Raw genomic sequence first — 19585 nt, 5'->3', positions numbered from 1 at the left:
CAGGGGTTAGCAAACATTTTCTGTAAAGGGTCAGTCAGTAAATATTTTAGGCTTTGCAAGTGATACGTGCTGTCACAGCTGTCTCTTCTCATGTAGCATGAAACTAGCTATAGATGATTAATAAAATTATGAATGTGGCTGTGTTCCAATAAAACTTTATTTATAAAACCAGATGGCACAGGCCTTCTTTTGCTGGCCCCTGATCTACAGCGACATCTGGTTCGTAATAGTCATTTACATGTCTGAACCATACAAAATCATGCAGAATTTTCCTCAGGCTTGTGTAATTAGATTTATGGTCACTGAAATTTGGAATAAGAAGTTATCTCAAGTTATCTGGTATAGTGGTCAGTCATTTCTAGGTCATGGATCATTGGAAATCTGTTAAAAAAAAAGTGCCACATATGCACATTGAAAATTTGCTTATAACTTCACATACTTGCTGAAGTCTATCCATAGGTCCACTTAAGCCTTTGATCTAGCTTACTTTGTGAATGAGAAAATGAAAATTCAGATATTTTGGTGTACATGGAGAGACATTACTAAATTAATAGTCATTTACTTAGATTTTTCTATTTCCAGTAGAAAATATTGAATATGAAATAGAGAACATAGTTTGTGTTTGTGTGTATGTGCTTAAATGCTTGCTATCTTGGCCTTTTAGGGCTTGGTTTCTGAAAATACTATTGAAGAGAGTTTAGTAATAGTTGGAAGATATGTTAAATAATTTAAGAATATTCCAGCTGTTCAAGAACCTGAGTCAAAATTGATAGTTAATTGTTATAGGAGATACCACAAACATTTCCTATTTGCCTTTTTTTTTTTAAAAAAAAAAACAACAGTGACAAATTATACAGGTTAAGGTAATGTTAGCTGGTAGACAAAGTAACCTCTAATTTTTAGCGGCTTATCACAATAGAAGTTTTATTTTTTTATGTACCGGTTCAAAGCAGTGTTCTACCAGGAATCCAAGCTTCATTCATTCATTCATTCATTCATTCATTCATTCATTCATTCATTCATTTATTTGAGGTGGAGTCTCACTCTGTCACCCAGGTTGGAGTACAGTGGTGTGATCTTGGCTCACTGCAACCTCTGCCTCCCAGGTTGAGGTGATTCTCCTGCCTCAGCCTCATGAGTAATTGAGACTACCAGTGTGTGTCACTGCTCCTGGCTAATTTTTGTATTTTTAGAAGAGATGAGGTTTTGCCATGTTGGCCGGGCTGGTCTTGAACTCCTGACCTCAGGTGATCCGCCTACCTTGGTCTCCCAAAGTGCTGGGATTACAGGTGTGAGTCACTGCGCCAAGCCCAAGCTACTTTTATCTTGAGACTCTGCTATCTTTTAGGCCAGACTTTGGATTCTGCTGCTTTCAGCCTTTTCAGGAAGAAAGAGTCTGGAGAAGACCTATCTGCTTCTTAATATCCCCAGGCTGGAAGTGATGCATATTCCTCTGAGGAAAACTATCTGCAGGGATATTACTTACGACTTAGAAGTTAAATCTCAGTAGCAATTCCACATGCCTGAAGTGGGAGCACAAATTATTGATGGATAGCTGCTTCTCTGCCATACAGGTGTTCTTTCTTATTAATGTATCAATCCATTTTTAAATGGATTATGCTTCAAACTATTATTTTGTGAATAACCTTCAAGATAGCTGATGTTTATATTTTATTACAGAAAATGTGGTCATTAGAGAGCCTTTATTTCATCTTAATTTGACTGAATTTCAAAGTATTGCTTAGTGGAGACAGGCTGCTTATTTCCCTAAATGTGTATCACTATGTGAATAATATGCTAGAACAGCTCATTGAAGGCTATTTTTGCCCTCAAAGAATTAACTGTTTAGGATAGGAGCCTTTTAAACTATCAACCACAGTACAAAGCCAAAGGAAGATGAGCTCTAATGAGCCACAAGTAATATCTTTTGGGCACTAAAAGGAGGGAGTTTTCATGTGCAGGTGTGTATGGCTTCTGAACACACACATAAAAGAGGCAAGACAGATCAAAAATGAAAGTGTGGGAGATAATATAAGAGACAAATTGTAGTCAAAAATAAATCTATATCTTTGTATGAAAATGAGGCAAAAATAAGAAAATTAAAGACAAAAGACATTAATGGAAATAGGTAATAAAGATACTAAATTATAATAAAAGATACAGTTCTCCAGAAAATACACATTGACTTTGTATGTACCTAACAATCTGACTTTGAAAGGTCATAAATCAATGAGGAAAAAAAAATCTCTAAATTAGATCATTGGATATCAAAATTTTGTTTTAGTAGACACATGTAAACTCTGCACTAGGCACGTAAGACAGTATACATTTCTTTTGATGCACACATTGAGTATCTACAGATATTAACAAAGACTTGGTTGAAAAGGAAGTCTTGAGAAATTTCAAAGCATCAGTATCATGTATCATTCTCTCTGACCACAATGTGATTAAATTAGAATATAATTATTGATGTGTTTGAATTTACACCTGCCATTTCATTTGTTGTTTTTCTTTGGTCACTCTGTTTTTTGCTTCTGTTTCCCATCTCATGCCTACTATTTACTTTTTCAGAGCTCTGAAGTAGCTGCTCCATACATTCTCTCCAGGTTTTATGGCTGCAGTCACTGGGAAAGACAGGGTGGAGTGCTTACTTTATCTTACCCAGAACTGAAATTGGTTAACATTGTGGTGTACAACCTTTTAGAGAGTCTTTTCTTCCTTTACACACACACATTCACACATATGCACACACACACAATTTTTTGTAACCTAAATTTTTCATTTACTGTTATGCCAAAAACGTGTTTCCAGGCCATTCATATTTTTTACATTGTTATTTCAGTCAATGGCATACAATCCTGTTGTATAACTCTTCTACAGTTTATTCAACCAGTCCTTTTTTTTGTTTGTTTGATATTTAGGTTATTTGTTATTTTTAATTTTGTAAAATGCTTTAGCAAACATATGTAGGTAAGTCTTTGCATACACCTCTGCTTATTTCTTTAGGAAAAATCCTTTCCAATTTATAGAGTCAAAATTTGTGAGCACTTTTAAGGTTTTCAGCATAAAATGGCTAAATTACTTGGTGAAAAGTTTGTAACAATACTTTATTCCAATCACATTTTTAGTCCAATGCTATTTTTTATTATTAAAAAACATCTCTTAAACTTTTATAGGTGGAAAATGCTATCTCATACATTTTATTGCTAATTGGGATTTCCATTTTTACCATTTTCTTTTTATCACTTTTTTGTATAGGAAAGCTAATTTTTGTATTTTGTTAGCTGACCAGTATTCAATATTTTTTAGTCTCTTCTTTTGGAGCTTCTATATAAAAAGTACTGTCATCTTTGTGAAATGACTTTTTTCCCTCCTTTGCAATACTTATACACTAATTTTCTCTTTTTTCCCTTTATTTCATTGTCTAGAACTTCTGTGATCATCTTAAATAATATAGTATCACCAACTCACATCTGTTTTTTTTTAGCTCCTACAGTAATTGCCCACAATTATTATCTAGTTACTAAATCTGATAAATGTTTTTAATTCATATTTTATTGGGCCTGTCTATATAACATTGACAATAAAGATTTTTTATTCTTGCCCTTTTAACAAACTTTTTATTTTGAAACAATTTCAGCATTTCATAAAAGACAAGAACATTCTAAAGAACTTATTTTCCCTTTAACCATTTGAGCGTAAATTTCCTATCTGATGCTACATAATGCTCAAATAAATTTTACACCAAAAACTTGACTAAGATGTTTTTATGTACTGTAACCAAGTCATCAACCATGGAAATATCTGATTATGAGCAACTTGGCTTCCCAGTGACCACATCAAGATGAATCAATTGCAGATGGTGTCTCTTTGTAACCAAAAAATTTTGATACATGCCATTTAAGACTATCAGAGAAATAAATAAGATATAATCTTTTTTCTCTAGGATTTCACAGTTTATCAGAGAAGATAACCAAACATATACACAAGCAAATGACTAATAATAGCATAAGCCTAAGAAAAAGTCATAGAGGCATTTCTCTTTAATGTTGAGGTATAGGATGGAGGACATTGGAGAAGACAATGTAAGGCAGAGGAAAATTATACTGCACCTGAACAAGAAGTGTGAATGGACAAAAAGTATTCTAAAAAGGAGGAAGAACACGAGCAAAGTTAGTGAAAATTTAGTGTTTTCAACTGGTCCTGTGGACATAGATGTATGTTTGGAAGAAGGGGTTATATGAGGTATGGGGAGAGGTAGATAATAAGAATTTCTGGAGAAAGGTTGATAAGTAGCAGGCTGTTTTAGAGCCATCTAATATTACATCTTGTAGGTTCTCATCCTTAGTGTGACTTTCCATTTTCAGATGCTTGTGGAGTAGACCTGGATGATTATTATGTTATTTGAACAAATATAGTTCCAGGGAGTCTCTAAGTATGGAGTGATGAGAGCTATTACATCTGCTTGACACTATCTTGTAGCTTGCGTAGAAGCAAGTTACTTTGAGGGATTATAGAGACAGTGTGTCATTTATTCCACTGATAAGTTTCTGTTACTTATTTTGACATTGCATTTTTAATAAGGAAATAGAAATAGTCTTCTACAGAAGTAGTTGTTTTGATATTTGTTTCTTTTACTTTGGTGAATCGGCTTATTCGTCTCAATTTGTATGTCAGTTTTATAATACAAAATGGAAAGAAAAAAATATATATTATTTTGAGACAGGGTTTCACGCCTGTCACCCAGGCTGGAGTGTGATAGTGCAACTTTGGCTCACCAAAACCTCCGCCTCTGGTGCTCAAGCGATTCTGCTGCCTTAGCCTCCCGAGTAACTGGGACTAAGGCACATGCCACCACACCCAGTTAATTTTTGTAGTTTTGTAGAGACGGGTTTTTACCATGTTGCCCAGGCTGGTCTTGAACCCCTGAGCTCAAATGATCTGCCTGCTTCAGCCTCCCAAAGCGCTGGGATTATAGGTGTGAGCCACCATGCCCAGCCAGAAAATATTTTTAAAAAGATGAACAATCCGTCAGTAGTGTTCTATCAGTTAAAATACATATTTTATGTTTCTATTACTTTGCATTATATTTCTGTGCTATTTTTGATACTGTTTTAAAGATAATAAAAACTCATGAACGCTTATGTGGTTTTTAAGAGTACCCTATTGGCCGGGCATGGTGGCTTATGCCTGCAATCCCAGTACTTTGGGAGGCTGAGGTGGGCGGATCACGAGGTCAGGAGTTGGAGACCAGCCTGGCCAATATGCTGAAACCCCATCTCTACTAAAAAAATACAAAAATTAGCCTGACGTGGTGGCACGTGCCTGTAATCCTAGCTATTCAGGAGACTGAGGAAGGAGAATCACTTGAACCCGGGAGGCAGAGGTTGCCGTGAGCCGAGATCGTGCTTTTGCACTCCAGCCTGGGCAATAGAGAGAGACTCTGTCTCAAAAAAACAAAACCAAACAAAACAAACAGTTCCCTATTCATGACAGGTTTTTGAGAAATAGAGAAACCAATATTAGTCATGCTCACTTGACTTCTTGGAAACGTATTTATTTTTGAGACGGAGCCTTGCTCTGTCGCCCAGGCTGGAGTGCAGCGGCGCGATCTCGACTCACTGCAGGCTCCGCCTCCTGGGTTCACGCCAACCTCCTGCCTCAGCCTCCTGAGTAGCTGGGACTACGCCCGCCACCACACCTGGCTAATTTTTTTGTATTTTCAGTAGAGATGGGATTTCACCGTGTTAGCCAGGATGGCCTCCATCTTTTGACCGCGTGATCCGCCTGCCTCGGCCTCCCAAAGTGCTGAGATTACAGGCGTGAGCCACCGCTCCCGGCCCTATTTTTATTTTTAAAAATCTGCATTGAGTAGTAATAATATGGGATTATGTACATTCTAAGGTTAAAATGTTGATACTTAAAATTTCTTTTGGAAGTCACATTTGTTAAGAATTATTTTAGCATCTACTCATGAAATAGTAATTGTTACTTTAAATCTATTAATATTTTGAATGTTAATTTTATAGCATGTGATAATTGGCACTCTAAAAGGTGCTAATAGTTTCTATGTAGGAGAAAACCTGGAATCTAAGTTGTATTACATTTCTCTCCTATTTGCATCATTGGGAATGAATGAAGGAGTTGGGTTTTGCAAACATGTTATGGTTGAATAGATTTAAATAAGCTTTCTCCCAGCAGGCTTTAGTATAGGTGTTAACAATGTCAGTTGCTGACAGAAGTTGATTCTGTTTTGTCCAGTAAAATTCTGGGTTAAAGAATACAACCATATGGTTATTTCATGAAATAGCTAAAATTTTAATTACCTTTTAAGTAGTTTCCTTTAATAGTGGAAATGCATTACCTTTTAGTTAGCTTTTTACAGTGGAAAAGATTAATTTTTTTTCTCCTGGCTTTTAAAATGCTTTTTATAAAGTGTTATTTATATTTTTAACTAAATTACTGAATAATGTATCCATGTACACACTTATGTGAGAAACGTAAGTGAGATTATGAAGTATTCCACAGTAGCATGAAATTAAAAGAAAAAATTTGGAGATTCTAAGCAAGCCATGAAGAAATAGAATGTTCATTAATTACTTTTAGTGTTTTGAGTTAACTAGTATTTCTGTTTCTTTTTCTTATTTCCCTGTGTTCTTATTCTACTTTTATACATTCTCCTTCCTTCCATACTTTTGTTTTTTCATTTTTCTGTCTTCTTCATGGTAGTATTTAAAAAATATTTAACTCTTCCTGTCTACATTTTCTTCGTTCATATTTTCCCTTCTACTCTATTTTAACATTAAATATTAGTAAGTGAATAGAGTTGAATTCATTATGATGGTCATGTTTCCTCTATCCCAGGCATAACTTTTAAATATTTTTATGGCTAAACTAGGAAGAGTTGATGGTAGCTGGTTTAAAAGAAGCTTAAGCTTAAAGAAGCCCATCTTTTAATATACTGTATAATCAGCATTTAGTAACATTGTTTCATTTTGGAAAATATTTACATAATACAATAAGCAAAAATCAAAGTACTTGAAGTATAGGATAATCATTGTATGGGATCTAGTATTATGTTATCAAAAATATATATGGTCTTTGTGGTTTCTCTTATTATGTGAATACTTCACTATAGAACTTCTTGATAATGACATTTGTTGGGCTGGATCTGCTACTTACTAACTGTGTCACTTTGGCAAACCTTTTAACCTATCTGAACTTTAGTTTCTCTTTGGGAAATATGCTAAATAATACCCACCTTTCTCATACATTAAGTTCAATAACATTTTAAGAAATAATTATTTACTGAGAGATTTGTGGCTAATTAAAATCCTTTTTTCTATTTTATAGGTTATGTGCAGAGTCTGATTAGACGAGTTGTAAATAATGTAAACATTGTGATAAATAATCTCATATTAAAATATGTTGAAGACGATATCGTTCTTTCAGTCAACATCACTTCTGCAGAATGTTATACAGTAGGTGAATTATGGGATCGTGCATTCATGGATATTTCTGGTGAGTAAATATCAAGAATACTGTATATTTTTCCATAATTGAAACAGTTGCTTTAACTCTTAACCTTTCTTTGGGCCAACTGACTTGCTGGTAAATGTTATCAAATCTTCATGCCTCCAGTGTGGAAAAAGAATGCACATATACAAAATGTTGCATATGATTACAGGATGTTAGGAGACACTCCAAATTCAGAAATCTATACTTGTGGTTTTTTTTGTTTGTTTATTTTTGAGACAGGGTCTGGCTCTGTTGCCCAGGCTGGAGTGCAGTGGTGTGATCTTAACTCACTGCAACCTCTGCCTCCCAGGCTCAAGCAATCCTCTCACCTCAGTCTCTTGAGTAGCTGGGACTACAGGCACATGCTGCCATGCCTGGCTATTTTTTTTTTTTTTTTTTGAGACAGAGTCTTGCTCTGTTACACAGGCTGGAGTGCAGTGGTGCGATCTCGGCTCACTGCAAGTTCCACCTCCTGGGTTCACATCATTCTCCTGCCTCAGCCTCCCGAGTAGCTGGGACTACAGGTGCCCACTACCATGCCTGACTAATTTTTTGTATTTTTAGTAGAGACGGGGTCTCACCGTGTTAGCCAGGATGATCTCTATTTTTTGACCTTGTGATCCGCCCGCCTCGACCTTCCGAAGTGCTGGGATTACAGGTGTGAGCCACCGCGCCTGGCCAAATTTTTGTGTTTTTTTTGTAGCGACAAGGTTTTGCCACATTGCCCAGGTTGGTCTTAAACTCCTGAGCTCTAGCGATTTGCCTACCTTGGCCCCCCAAAATGCTGAGATTACAGTTATGAGCCACCATGCATGGCCTATACTTGTTTTTTAATACTTTTAATTTTCATTCTTACCTGCCACATGCTTGTTTCAAATGTGGTGTATAATACAATCATGCATTGCTTAACAACAAGGACATATTCTGATAAATGCATCTTAGATGATTTTGTTGTTATGCAAATATCATAGAGTATACTTACACAAACCTAGATGGTATAGCCAGTACACACCTCAGGTGTATGGTATAGGCTATTATTGCTCCTAGGCTGCAAACCTGTACAGCATGTTATTGTGCTGAGTACTGCAGGTAGTTGTAACACAGTGGTATTTGTGTATCTAAAAACAGAAAAGGTATAGTAAAAATATAGTATTATAATCTTATGGGACAACCGTCATAGATATATGGTCTGTTGTTGACTTAGGTATTGTTATGCAGTTCATGCTATATTTTATAGTGCCATGGGTTGTAGCAATAAAAGTTAAATGATATTTAGTTTGAATTGTTTATGTTTTTGAAAGGTGAAAGGCATCATGTTGCATTTACAAAGCTTGGTGAAGGCAAGGTAATATATCTGGTTGATGTATGTTTTAGGCTTGTGTATTCCAAAGCACATTTGGAATTTCTTTCTTCTTTTCCTCCTCTCACTCCTACCATCCCCCCTCCCCTCCCTCTTTCATCCTCCCTTCCCTCTCCTTGCTTCTCCCCTGCCCCCTTCCCTCTTCCCCTTTCCTTTTTGAGAAAGGGTCTCATTCTGTTGCCCAGGGTGGAGTGCAGTGGTGCTATCTTGGCTCACTGCAGCCTCGACTTCCTGGGCTCAGGTAATCCTCCCATCTCAGCTTCCCAAGTAGCTGGGACCACAGGCGTGCACCACCATGCCTGGCTGATTTTTGCATTTTTTGTAGAGATGGGGTTTTGCCCTGTTGCCCAGGCTGGTCTCAAACTCCTAGACTCAAGTCATCTACCCGTCTTGGCCTCCCAAAGTGTTGGGATTACAGGTGTGAGCCACCATGCCAGGCCTGGAATTTCTTGGTTGTCCTGAAGCCTCTTTTTATCTCTCTTTGATATTTAGTCATATATTCGTTTATTCATCATAAATCCCAGTTAAAGGGTTAAAGCAAAGTGAAATTGAGTCTCAAGAGTGTTTAATTTGCCTGATTAAGGCATACAACTAGGAAGCAGCAGAACTGGAATATAGTTTTATTATTATGTGTTTTTTAAACTTTAGTCTTCATATTTAACAAAAGGAGAGTCCTGATGTTATAGCTTTGTTATGACATAAATAAGAGTGTAGGTAAGGCCCAAACATCATTTCTTCTGTATTGTTAATGCCCCCTTTGCATCTTCTGTGGAAAGAAATATTTGATTAAAAGGCTGGAAGAAGCAGCTGTGGAAAATAGAAAAATAGAACTGGACAATGTAGGATTGAATTAGTGAGTTGACATTTTTGGTGAAGAAATTTTATTTTAATTAATTAACTTTTTTGACACAGAGTCTCGCTCTGTCACCCAGGCTGGGGTGCAGTGACGCAATCTTGGCTCACTGCAACTTCTGCCTCCCGGGTTCAAGCGATTCTCCTGCCTCAACATCCCAAGTAGCTGGGACTCTAGGCGCCTGCCAGCATGCCTGGCCCCAAGTAGCTGGGACTCTAGGCGCCTGCCAGCATGCCTGGCTAATTTTTATATTTTTAGTAGAGATGGGGTTTCACCATGTTGGCCAGTCTGTTCTCGAATTCCTGACCTCAAGTGATCTGCCTGCCTTGGCCTCCCAGAATGCTGGGATTACAGGCGTTAGCCACCATGCCCAGCCAGAAATATAGTTTTTAATATAGAAGCAATGCCAGTTTTACTTTGGGAAATTATTTATCATGAATTAGAATTCTGGATCAGGAGTTGGAAGATCTTAGTTGGAATCTTCTCTTCACTATTCATTGATAGTGCAAACTTGGGTGAGTCATTTATAAAAAGACTGCTTCTAACTTGCCAATGTATCTTCAGAAGCAAATATACCATATGAAAGCTCATGATGATGGTGGTGATAAAGACAGTGAAAATATATCTTCTGTTTATTTAGTACCAGGGCTAGTGTTATATATTTTATATTAATTATCTTGTTTAACCCTTTAACTCTCTGAGGAAGAAACTATTATTTTCCCTTTTATTCAGTTTTTTTAAAAAATAATTTTTTTAAATTGAAGCATAACATACAAAAAAGAAAGAGCATTAAGCAAAAACACATAGCTGGCCGGGTGTGGTGGCTTACACCTGTAATCCCAGCATTTTGGGAGGCTGAGGCAGGCGCATCACCTGAGGTCAGGAGTTTGAGACCCGCCTGGCCAGCATGGTGAAACACCATCTCTACTAAAAATACAAAAAAATTTAGCTGGGCATGGTGGCAGGTGCCTGTAATCCTAGCTACTTGGGAGGCTGAGGCAGGAGAATCGCTTGAACCTGGGAAATGGAGGCTGGGTGAGCCGAGATTGTGCCACTGCATTCTAGCCTTGGTGATAGAGCAAGACTCCATCTCAAACAAACATACAAACGAACAAACAAACTCAAAAACAAACAAAGAACCCACATAACAAAATGACATACCATAAAATGAACATACTCATGTAACCACTACCAAGCTCAAGAAATTGAACAATATCAGTACCTAGAAGTGCTTGTTGTGCATATACTCACTTACTACTGCCCCTTCTTTCCCCAAAGCAACCACTTTCCTGACATCTGACACCATAGTAGGGTTTTGACTCTTTAAATTTTTGTTTGAATGGAACCATATGTATTTTTGGGCCTAGATTATTTTGCTCAATATTATGTAAGTGAAATTTATTCAGGTTTTTGTAACAATAGTTCATTTGTGTGTGTATATATCTGTTTCTTCTCCCTGCACAATCAGGTGAGGAAGGGTTGGGATTCTGCCTGGACTGGTCTTTCCTGATGTATGGGGGATGGCGAGTTTGCAGGTCTGGTCCATGTTGTGAATAAAACATTTTTTTGCTCAGTGTACTATTAATATAGATTTAATTATGTCCAGTTTTGGCTATAATGAATAATGCTATAACGAACATTTTCATACATGTCCTTTGGTGGACATATACATATATTTCTGTTGGGTATATGCCTAGGAGTGAAATTACTGGGTCATAGTGTAGGCCTATGTTAAGCTTCAGAGATAACTGACAAATAGTTTTTTCATAATAGTAATGCCATTTTTTATACCAACAAGTAATGTATGAGGCTGTATTAAAATATTGCAATTAAAATAACAATTTATAATGTCTTTATGAGGGTAAAAAGACAAGCCACAGATGGAAGTGTATATTCTTGATACTTACAGTTTGCAACATACTTATATCCACAATATATAACTTTTATAAATCAATAAGAAAAAATAGCTCAATAGAAAAATGGACAGGAGACTTGAACAAATATGTAAAAAAGAGTATACCCCAAAGACCAATGAACATAAGATGTTCAATTGACACCAGATCAGATTGCACTAATTACTTGCCATAATGGATTAAAAAATAAAATAGTTGGGCCATCTATCTATTCTTTCTCCTTTAACTGATTCCTTCCCCTTATGTATTTTTAAATAATTTCCAAGACTTTTATTTCAGTATAAAGGTCTTCAGAATATCTAATCTTTTCTACTATTAGAGGCAGAATCCTATCATCTCCCATATGGTGGACATTCAAGTTGTTCTAAAATACTGACATTGCCCATAATGCTGGAATGTACATCCTTTTCTATGTTTCCTCGTTACGTGTTTGAGTTCTGTAAATTATGATCAGGAAAAGAATAACTGAGTATGTAAACATTCAGTTATGTTTTATATTGCTGAATCGTTCTCTGAAATGGTTAAATCAATTTATTACCATCCATACTATATGTGAGAATTAATATTTCTTTTTTTTCCTTTCCAAGTTGTATTTTAGGTTCAGGGGGTATATGTGCAGGTCTGTTACTTGAGTAAATTGCGTGTTGCGTGCATTCGGTATACAGATTATTTTGTCGTTCAAGTAATGAGCATAGTACCTAATGGTTAATCTTTTGATTCTTACCTTCCTCCCACCCTCCACCCTCGAGTAGGCCTTGGTATTTATTGTTCCCTTCTTTGTGTCCAAGTATACTCAGTGCTTAGCTCCCACTTATAATTGAGAACGTGCGATGTTTGGTTTTCTGTTCCTGCATTAATTTGCTTAGGATAATGCCCTCCAGCTCTATCCATATTGCTGCAAAGGACATGATTTCATCCTTTTTTATGTCTATGTAGTATTCCATGGTGTATATGTCTCGTATTTTCTTTAGTCCACTGTTGGGCATCTAGGTTGATTCCATGTCTTTGCTATTGTGTATAGTGCTGCAATGAACATACACATGCTTGTGTCTTTATGGTAGAAAAGACGTATATTCAAAAGGATGTTGCCTATGCTTTTGAGGTCTTAGTCATAAATTATTTGCCTAGACCAATGTCAGGTCTTACATTTAAGTCTTTTATCTATCCCGAGTTGATTTTTGTAGTGAGAGATAAGGGTCTAGGTTTGTTCTGCATATAGATATCCAGTTTTCCCAGCACCATTTTTTGAAGAGACTGTTCTTTTCCTCAGTGTATTTTCTTGACCCCTATGTAGAAAATCAGTTGGCTGTAAATGCTTGGATTTATTTCTGGGTTTTTCTATTTTATTCCATTGGGCTATGTGTCTTTTTTTGTGCCAGTACCATGCTGTTTTGGTTATTATTGCTTTTAGTAAATTTTAAAGTCAGGGAGTATGATGCCTCCAGCTGTGTTCTTTTTGCTTGGGGTTGCTTTGAGTATTTAGGGTCTTTGTGGTTCCATACACATTTTAGGATTGTTTTTTCTTTATGTCTGTGAAAATGTCATTGGTATTTTGATAGGGATTGCATTGATTTCTTAGATTGCTTTGGACAGTATGGAAATGATTTTGGAAGAATTTCTTCCACTTCAATTTTTTGGAATAGTTTGTGAATATTGGTATGAGTTCTTTAAATGTTTGGTAGAATATGCCAGTGAATCCAAAGGTCTTAGGGTTTTCTTTGACTGCTTTCTCCAGATTTGGGAAGTTTTCTCTATTTCTTTGAATAAGTTTCCTACCCTTGTTTTAAAAATAGTATTCTTATATGTTGTATTTTAGGTTTGCTGTTTTCAATCAATAATATGCTTTTAATATTTCTATATATTGGCATATATAGTTGAAGAGCCCTAATTTCAGTGATGAATAATATTTTATTGATTAAATTGTAGCATATTTTTAAAGTAAGTACCAGAAACTATAATTCATTTTGTAAGTTTTTGAAATATAGTTGCTGTTACATTTCATGTTTAAGAAAAAACATTTTTAAAACAGTAATTTCCTCTTTTCACTGAATAATAATTGTCTGGGGTATCCCTGAAATATGAATACTTAACTTTTTTCTTTTTTTAAGAGACAGTCTTACTCTGTTGTCCAGGCTGGAGTGCAGTGGCATGATCTTGGCTCACTGCAAGCTCTACCCCCTGGGTTCAAGCGATTCTTGTGCCTCAGTCTCCTGAGTAGCTGTGATTTTCTGCATTTGCCACCACACCCAGCTAATTGTTGTATTTGTAGTAGAGATGGGGTTTCACCACTTTGCCCAGGCTGGTTTTGAACTCCTGGCCTCAAGCAATCTGCCTCCACTTCCCAAAGTGCTGGGATTATAGGCGTGAACCACCATGCCTGGGACTGAATAGCTTATGTTCTTATAGCACAGTAGATGAGAACATGAACTCTGCAGTACGGTTGCCAGAGTTTGAATTACAGCTCTAATCTTTATAAACTGTATAACAGTAGACAAACTATTACCACTGTGCCTCAGTTTTCACATTTTTTAACAGGACCGTATAAATATTGTCAGATAAGAGATGTAAAAGACTTAGTGTAGTATCTGAGTAATAGCAAATACTCAGAAAGTGATAATTGTTATCATAAAGAGAGGGAAGGAAATACCTACAGGATATCTTATGTTTTTTTTTTCTCATTTCTAGTCCTACTATTGTAATTTCTTAATTTGTGTACATATATAATATTAGTAACTAAATCATTATTCATGTAATATGTACATTTGAAATATGGTAGTCATATTTTTTTTCAAGTAACAGACAACTTTGAAATTTATCTGCAAATAATACTATTTAGACACATCTTCTTTAATTTCTACTTTTTAAAAACTTAAAAAATAAAATGTTGAATTAATTAGAAGTTGCCAGGATATACTCAGAAATAGTGTTATAACCCGAACTAAAACACATTTTATTGTTTTTTAAAATTCCCATGGCTAACTTAAAATCACTGGGCAAGTAGATTTGGGCCTGATATTTACCTAGGAATTGCTTATCAGTTAAGAAATAAATTATTGATTTGCTAAAGGCGTCATTTCATACTTTTATACTTTACCATCAACTGTTTTATTTTTATTCCTTTGAAAATATACTCTAGACTGGTGATTTCTTTATTAATGTGGTATTTTCCACTAGACCCTTCTGTCATAATACAAGTGTTTTTTATCTTCTCTCTCCAGTATGGTAGCCACTAGCCACATGTAGCTGTTGAGCACTTGAAATATAGCTAGTGCAACCAAGGAACTGAATTTTTATTTTTATATAATTTTAATTTTAAATAGCCACATATGGCTGGTGGCTACCATATTGGATAGTGCAAGTTTAAAGTAGCAGTGAGTTTTTAAATATAAAATGAATGGTAAGTGAATGACTTCTTCAAAAAATTATCTTTAGTATGGATTCTTAAGAATTTTATTATTTCATTGTGTAAGAGAACTGTAGTGAAATTTTTCATAATTAAAAAAATATTTGTAGTTAATGTGCCATGCAGATGGGGGGTAAGCTAATTAGGTCTCTGATTCTTTATATATAAAATGGGGAGAATTGTGCCTGTTTCATAAAGTTGTTGGAAGATTTAAATTGTATAATAAAATGAAAAGTTCATTGCATATGGTCTGGCATTATGTATTAAACACTCCATGAATCTTATTTTCTGTTATTAGTTTTATTACTATTTATACTAATAAATAATGGTTGCCTTTCCCTTGCTCATTTTCCTTTTTACTTAAAATGTTTTCTTTCCTTTTTAGCAACTGATTTGGTGCTGAGAAAGGTTATCAATTTTTCTGACTGTACAGTTTGTCTTGATAAACGGAATGCCAGTGGTAAAATAGAATTTTACCAGGATCCTTTATTGTACAAATGTTCCTTCAGAACTCGTCTTCATTTTACATATGATAACCTAAATTCCAAGATGCCATCTGTTATTAAAGTAGGTATCTCTTTTTTTTGTAGTTAAGTTGCATGTCTTTATTTTGTTTATTGACTCTTGCGGATGCTAATCATTATTAACAAATGAGGAAATTAACCTTATAAATATGTATGCCATTTGTTTTTATAAAAAATTTATTTCTGTTTATGATTTTTATGTTGTATTTATACATTTCTGTATGATATATTCTAGTAGAGTTTAGAGACAACTTTTCTCCACTGTAATTTTATTTTTTTAGTTTGTCCAGCTGTTTATTAGTGTTTCTCTCTTCAAGTAGATAGAGGAAATAATATTAAAGGGTATATTTATGCCCACAATGGACTACATATCAGTATTCTGTATTTCAGTTCTTATAATCTGTTCAGCATGATCTGCTATCTATACTTCTCTTTACTAGGTGACTTTGTAAAGCTTGATATACTAACCTAATATTTTAGTTTATTGGTTCAAGAAGTTTTAGCTTTTGATTTATGATTTTTAAAATGTAATTAAAATCTTAGGGAGTTATTCAGGACATGTCTTTTTTTTTAATTTCCATTTTTATTTAAGATTAAGGGATTTGTTATAAGGGTATAATATTGTATGATACTTAGGTTTGGGCTCCCATTGATACCATCACCCAGATAGTGAACATAGTACCCAAAAGGAAGTTTTCCAGCGCTTGTTCTCTCTCCTTCCTTCCTTCCTTTTAGAGTCCACACTGTCTGTTGTTCCCATCTTTATGTCCATGTATACCGAAGATTTAGCTTCCACTTCTAAGTGAGAACAGGACATGTCTTTTGATACATGTGAAAATTTTCTCTCCAATGTAGTGTATGTTTTCAATGTATGTGGTTAGTATCTAAGCATAAATATTGTTTTCTTATTTAACAGTTTTCTGAATATTGTTTGTCTGCCTATCACTGTATCTTGGAAAAAGAATTTGGTGACTTCTGATCCCGTTAACTAGGTTTTAATGTGGAATAAATGTTTGTTGTTGAATTACTTGCCCCTGACTGTCAAAGTTCTGTGATGGAAGGGCTGGACTTAGGTGTCTGAACACTGGTATTGACTACTGTTTCTGTTTGGGTATGGCTGTATAAAAACTAGGTTTGTTTTTTTTACATTATATTTTATTAAAAATATAATTTTTTCTATTTTATGTAGCCTTACTGTGCTTAATATGTAAAATCTACATGTTTTTTTCTTGGTAGTGCTCAGTCACCTGTGTTTTACTTTTTTCCACACAGTGTATAATGCATATTGGTTTGTTTATATTCTGTTACTTTTTCCTTCTATATTTGAATTAGCTTCTCTGGCAAAGATAAACAAGGAAAGAATTAACTCAGTAATATTGATGGCTCTGTCTCAGGGAAATGGGCTCACTTTCTTTAGCCTTGGGTTTTCTAGTAAAGTTGGGGAATGTGAAGGTAAATTCAAGATACATTGAAAGCAAGTAATGGATATACGTAAGTTTACTATATAAAATACTCTTTTTGATTATTAGTGCAAATGTAATGGTCTGTTCTGGGATGTGGTTATATTAGAGGAAGATAAAAATAGATGAGGAAAAACTTAGTGTTGGCATATCAGTAAGTTTGTGTTCTCACAACTGATTAGCCATGACATTTCACTGAAAAAGTCCCTTAACATAAATAAACGTGTATAATAGTTGCCAAATATGTGATATCAATGTTTTATACTCAACTTAAATCAATTTTTGAGGTTTTATTTCTTTCTTCTTTTCTTTTCTCTCTCTCAATTCCCTCCTCTCTCCCTCCCTTCTCCTCCCTTTCTCTCCCCTCCCCTCTGCTCTCTCTCCTTTTTCCTCTTTCCTTTTTTCTTTACCTTCGAGGCTCCCTGTCACCCAGGCTGGAGTGCAGTGGTGCAATCATACTTCACTGTAACCTTGAACTCCTGGGCTCAAGCGATCCTTCTGCCTCAGGCTTTCAAGTAGCTAGAACTACAGGCGCATGTCTCCATCCCTGGCTCATTTTAAATTGTTTTTTGTAGAGACAGAGTCTCACTCTGCAGCTCAGGCTGGTCTTGAACCTCCTAGCTTCAAGTAATTCTCCTGTCTACACCTCCCAAAGTGCTGAGATTCCTGGCATGAACCACCATGCCTGCCTGAGTTTTTTGTTAATACTACTGTAATGTTGAGATTTGCCATTTTGGGTTAGACCCATCATCCTTCCAACTCCTAATCCTAGGGAATATGTATTAAATAGATATGGTCGACCTCATTAATTACCTCACAAACAGAGGTTTCTCAAAATGTTCCAGATACTCTATTTCTTTTCTTCCTTTTTTTTTTTTTTTTTGAGACAGAATCTTGTTCTTGTCGCCCAGGCTGGAGTGCAATGGCATGATCTCAGCTCACTGCAACCTCTGCCTCCTGGGTTCAAGCAATTCTCCTGCCTCAGTCTCCCGAGTAACTGGGATTACAGGTGCTGTCCACCAGGCCTGGCTAATTTTTGTATTTTTAGTAGAGACGAGGTTTTGCCCTGTTAATCAGGCTGGTCTCGAGCTCCTGACCTCATGCGTGATCCCCCTGGCTTGGCCTCCCAAAGTGCTGGGATTATAGGCATGAATCACCATGCCTGGCCCCTCTGTTTCTTTTCAAATCTTTCATGTATGTTTATTTTGAATGCATTTATATTTTGGGTTGGCTTTTTATAATTTTCCATTTTTTATGTGAAATAAATATGTTCTGGTGATTATGACGTTTATGAGATACAGATCCTATGGGTACGTAATTTATTTAACATTTCTCCTGTTTTTAGAAATTTACTTTGCAGTTTCTCAGAGCAGTGAAATTCTGTGCATAGATCTTTGACCACATTTCCTGAGTAATTCCTTAGGAAAGATTTGTATAATTGCAAATATCTTTTTTTTAAGTCCTGTGATCTGTATTGCCAAATTGTTTCCAGAAAGATTTAGCCAGGTTATACTCCCATGAACATTAGGGGGAGTGCCTACGTCATACTCTTGTTATCCTTAAATATGATCATATTTTAAAAATTGCCAACTTGTTGAACAACAAATGATATGTAATTTAATTGCTGTTTATTACTGAAGTTAGATTTTTGAAAACACATTCACTGGTCATTTGTTCTTTGTATTATCAGTTCAGGTTCTTTATCCATTTTTCTACTGAGTATTAATCTTACTCATTTTAAGGAGTTTTTAAAAAGATACTTAAGACAGATTCTTTGTTATTGGTTTTGCTGACTGCTTATCTCCAGTGCTATTGGTGCAATACAAGATTTAAAAGAATGTGGCAGAGAAATTTCAAATTAAGGAAACTTTAGCAGATGTGCATAATCCTTTCCTGCTTACCTCCCACACTCATTGCCCATTTTCTTACCTCTTCATTGTTTATTCAGTATATGATTATTAGGTCAGTTTTTAAAAACTTGTGCTTATATTCGAAATATGGTATTTCACAGTCCCCCCATACAGTTTTCTCCCCCTTAACATAAATCTTTTTATGTGCTTTAAGCCCTAAAAATACGATGATTGCCATTACTACTACTTCATCTTTCATAGACACTCAAATACATTAGTCAAAATAAACCTTCTAAGAGACTTAACTTTATGGCTTAATTGGTTTTACTCCATATTTCGATAACAGCAGGAAACCATTACACCGAAGCTGTGTTTATATTCCATTGATGTATCTTTCTTTAAGGAGAACTTTGGTTGCTGTATATCCTATTTGCTAGTAGTTAATCTTATTTCTTTGTTATAATTGTTTCATTTTATCAGTTGAATACATTTTATGTCATTTAAATCTTTACAATTTGAAAAACTTTTGTTATTTAAATCTTATTTAAAATTTGAAAAACGTTTTTCAACATACATTTCACTTGTTTTTCCATATTTGACAAAAATTTTTATTATTTACATACTTTCATAGTTGTAATACTAGTCTTTTCCCCAGTTAACACATGGTTTTAGGATATGTATGTATTATTTGTGGTTAATAAACC

At 35.3% G+C, this 19585-nt stretch overlaps 1 protein-coding gene across 2 annotated transcripts in view; it reads left to right on the top strand.

Annotated features, from left to right (window-relative positions):
* The window catches only part of VPS13B (vacuolar protein sorting 13 homolog B (yeast)), an 873819-nt gene that overhangs the window by 79521 nt on the left and 774713 nt on the right, over window positions 1-19585 (top strand). For both annotated transcript variants that reach the window (XM_011931782.1, XM_011931791.1), the window contains exons 5-6: window positions 7354-7521; window positions 15433-15614. In XM_011931782.1, the coding sequence (XP_011787172.1) occupies window positions 7354-7521; window positions 15433-15614 (350 nt within the window). The remainder of the gene's footprint in view (window positions 1-7353; window positions 7522-15432; window positions 15615-19585) is intronic.

Source organism: Colobus angolensis, unplaced genomic scaffold (genome assembly GCF_000951035.1).
Source record: "Colobus angolensis palliatus isolate OR3802 unplaced genomic scaffold, Cang.pa_1.0 Scaffold121, whole genome shotgun sequence".
NCBI classification, from domain to species: domain Eukaryota; kingdom Metazoa; phylum Chordata; class Mammalia; order Primates; family Cercopithecidae; genus Colobus; species Colobus angolensis.
Note: the sequence above shows the minus strand (reverse complement) of the source record. Positions and strands in the feature narration are given on the sequence as shown.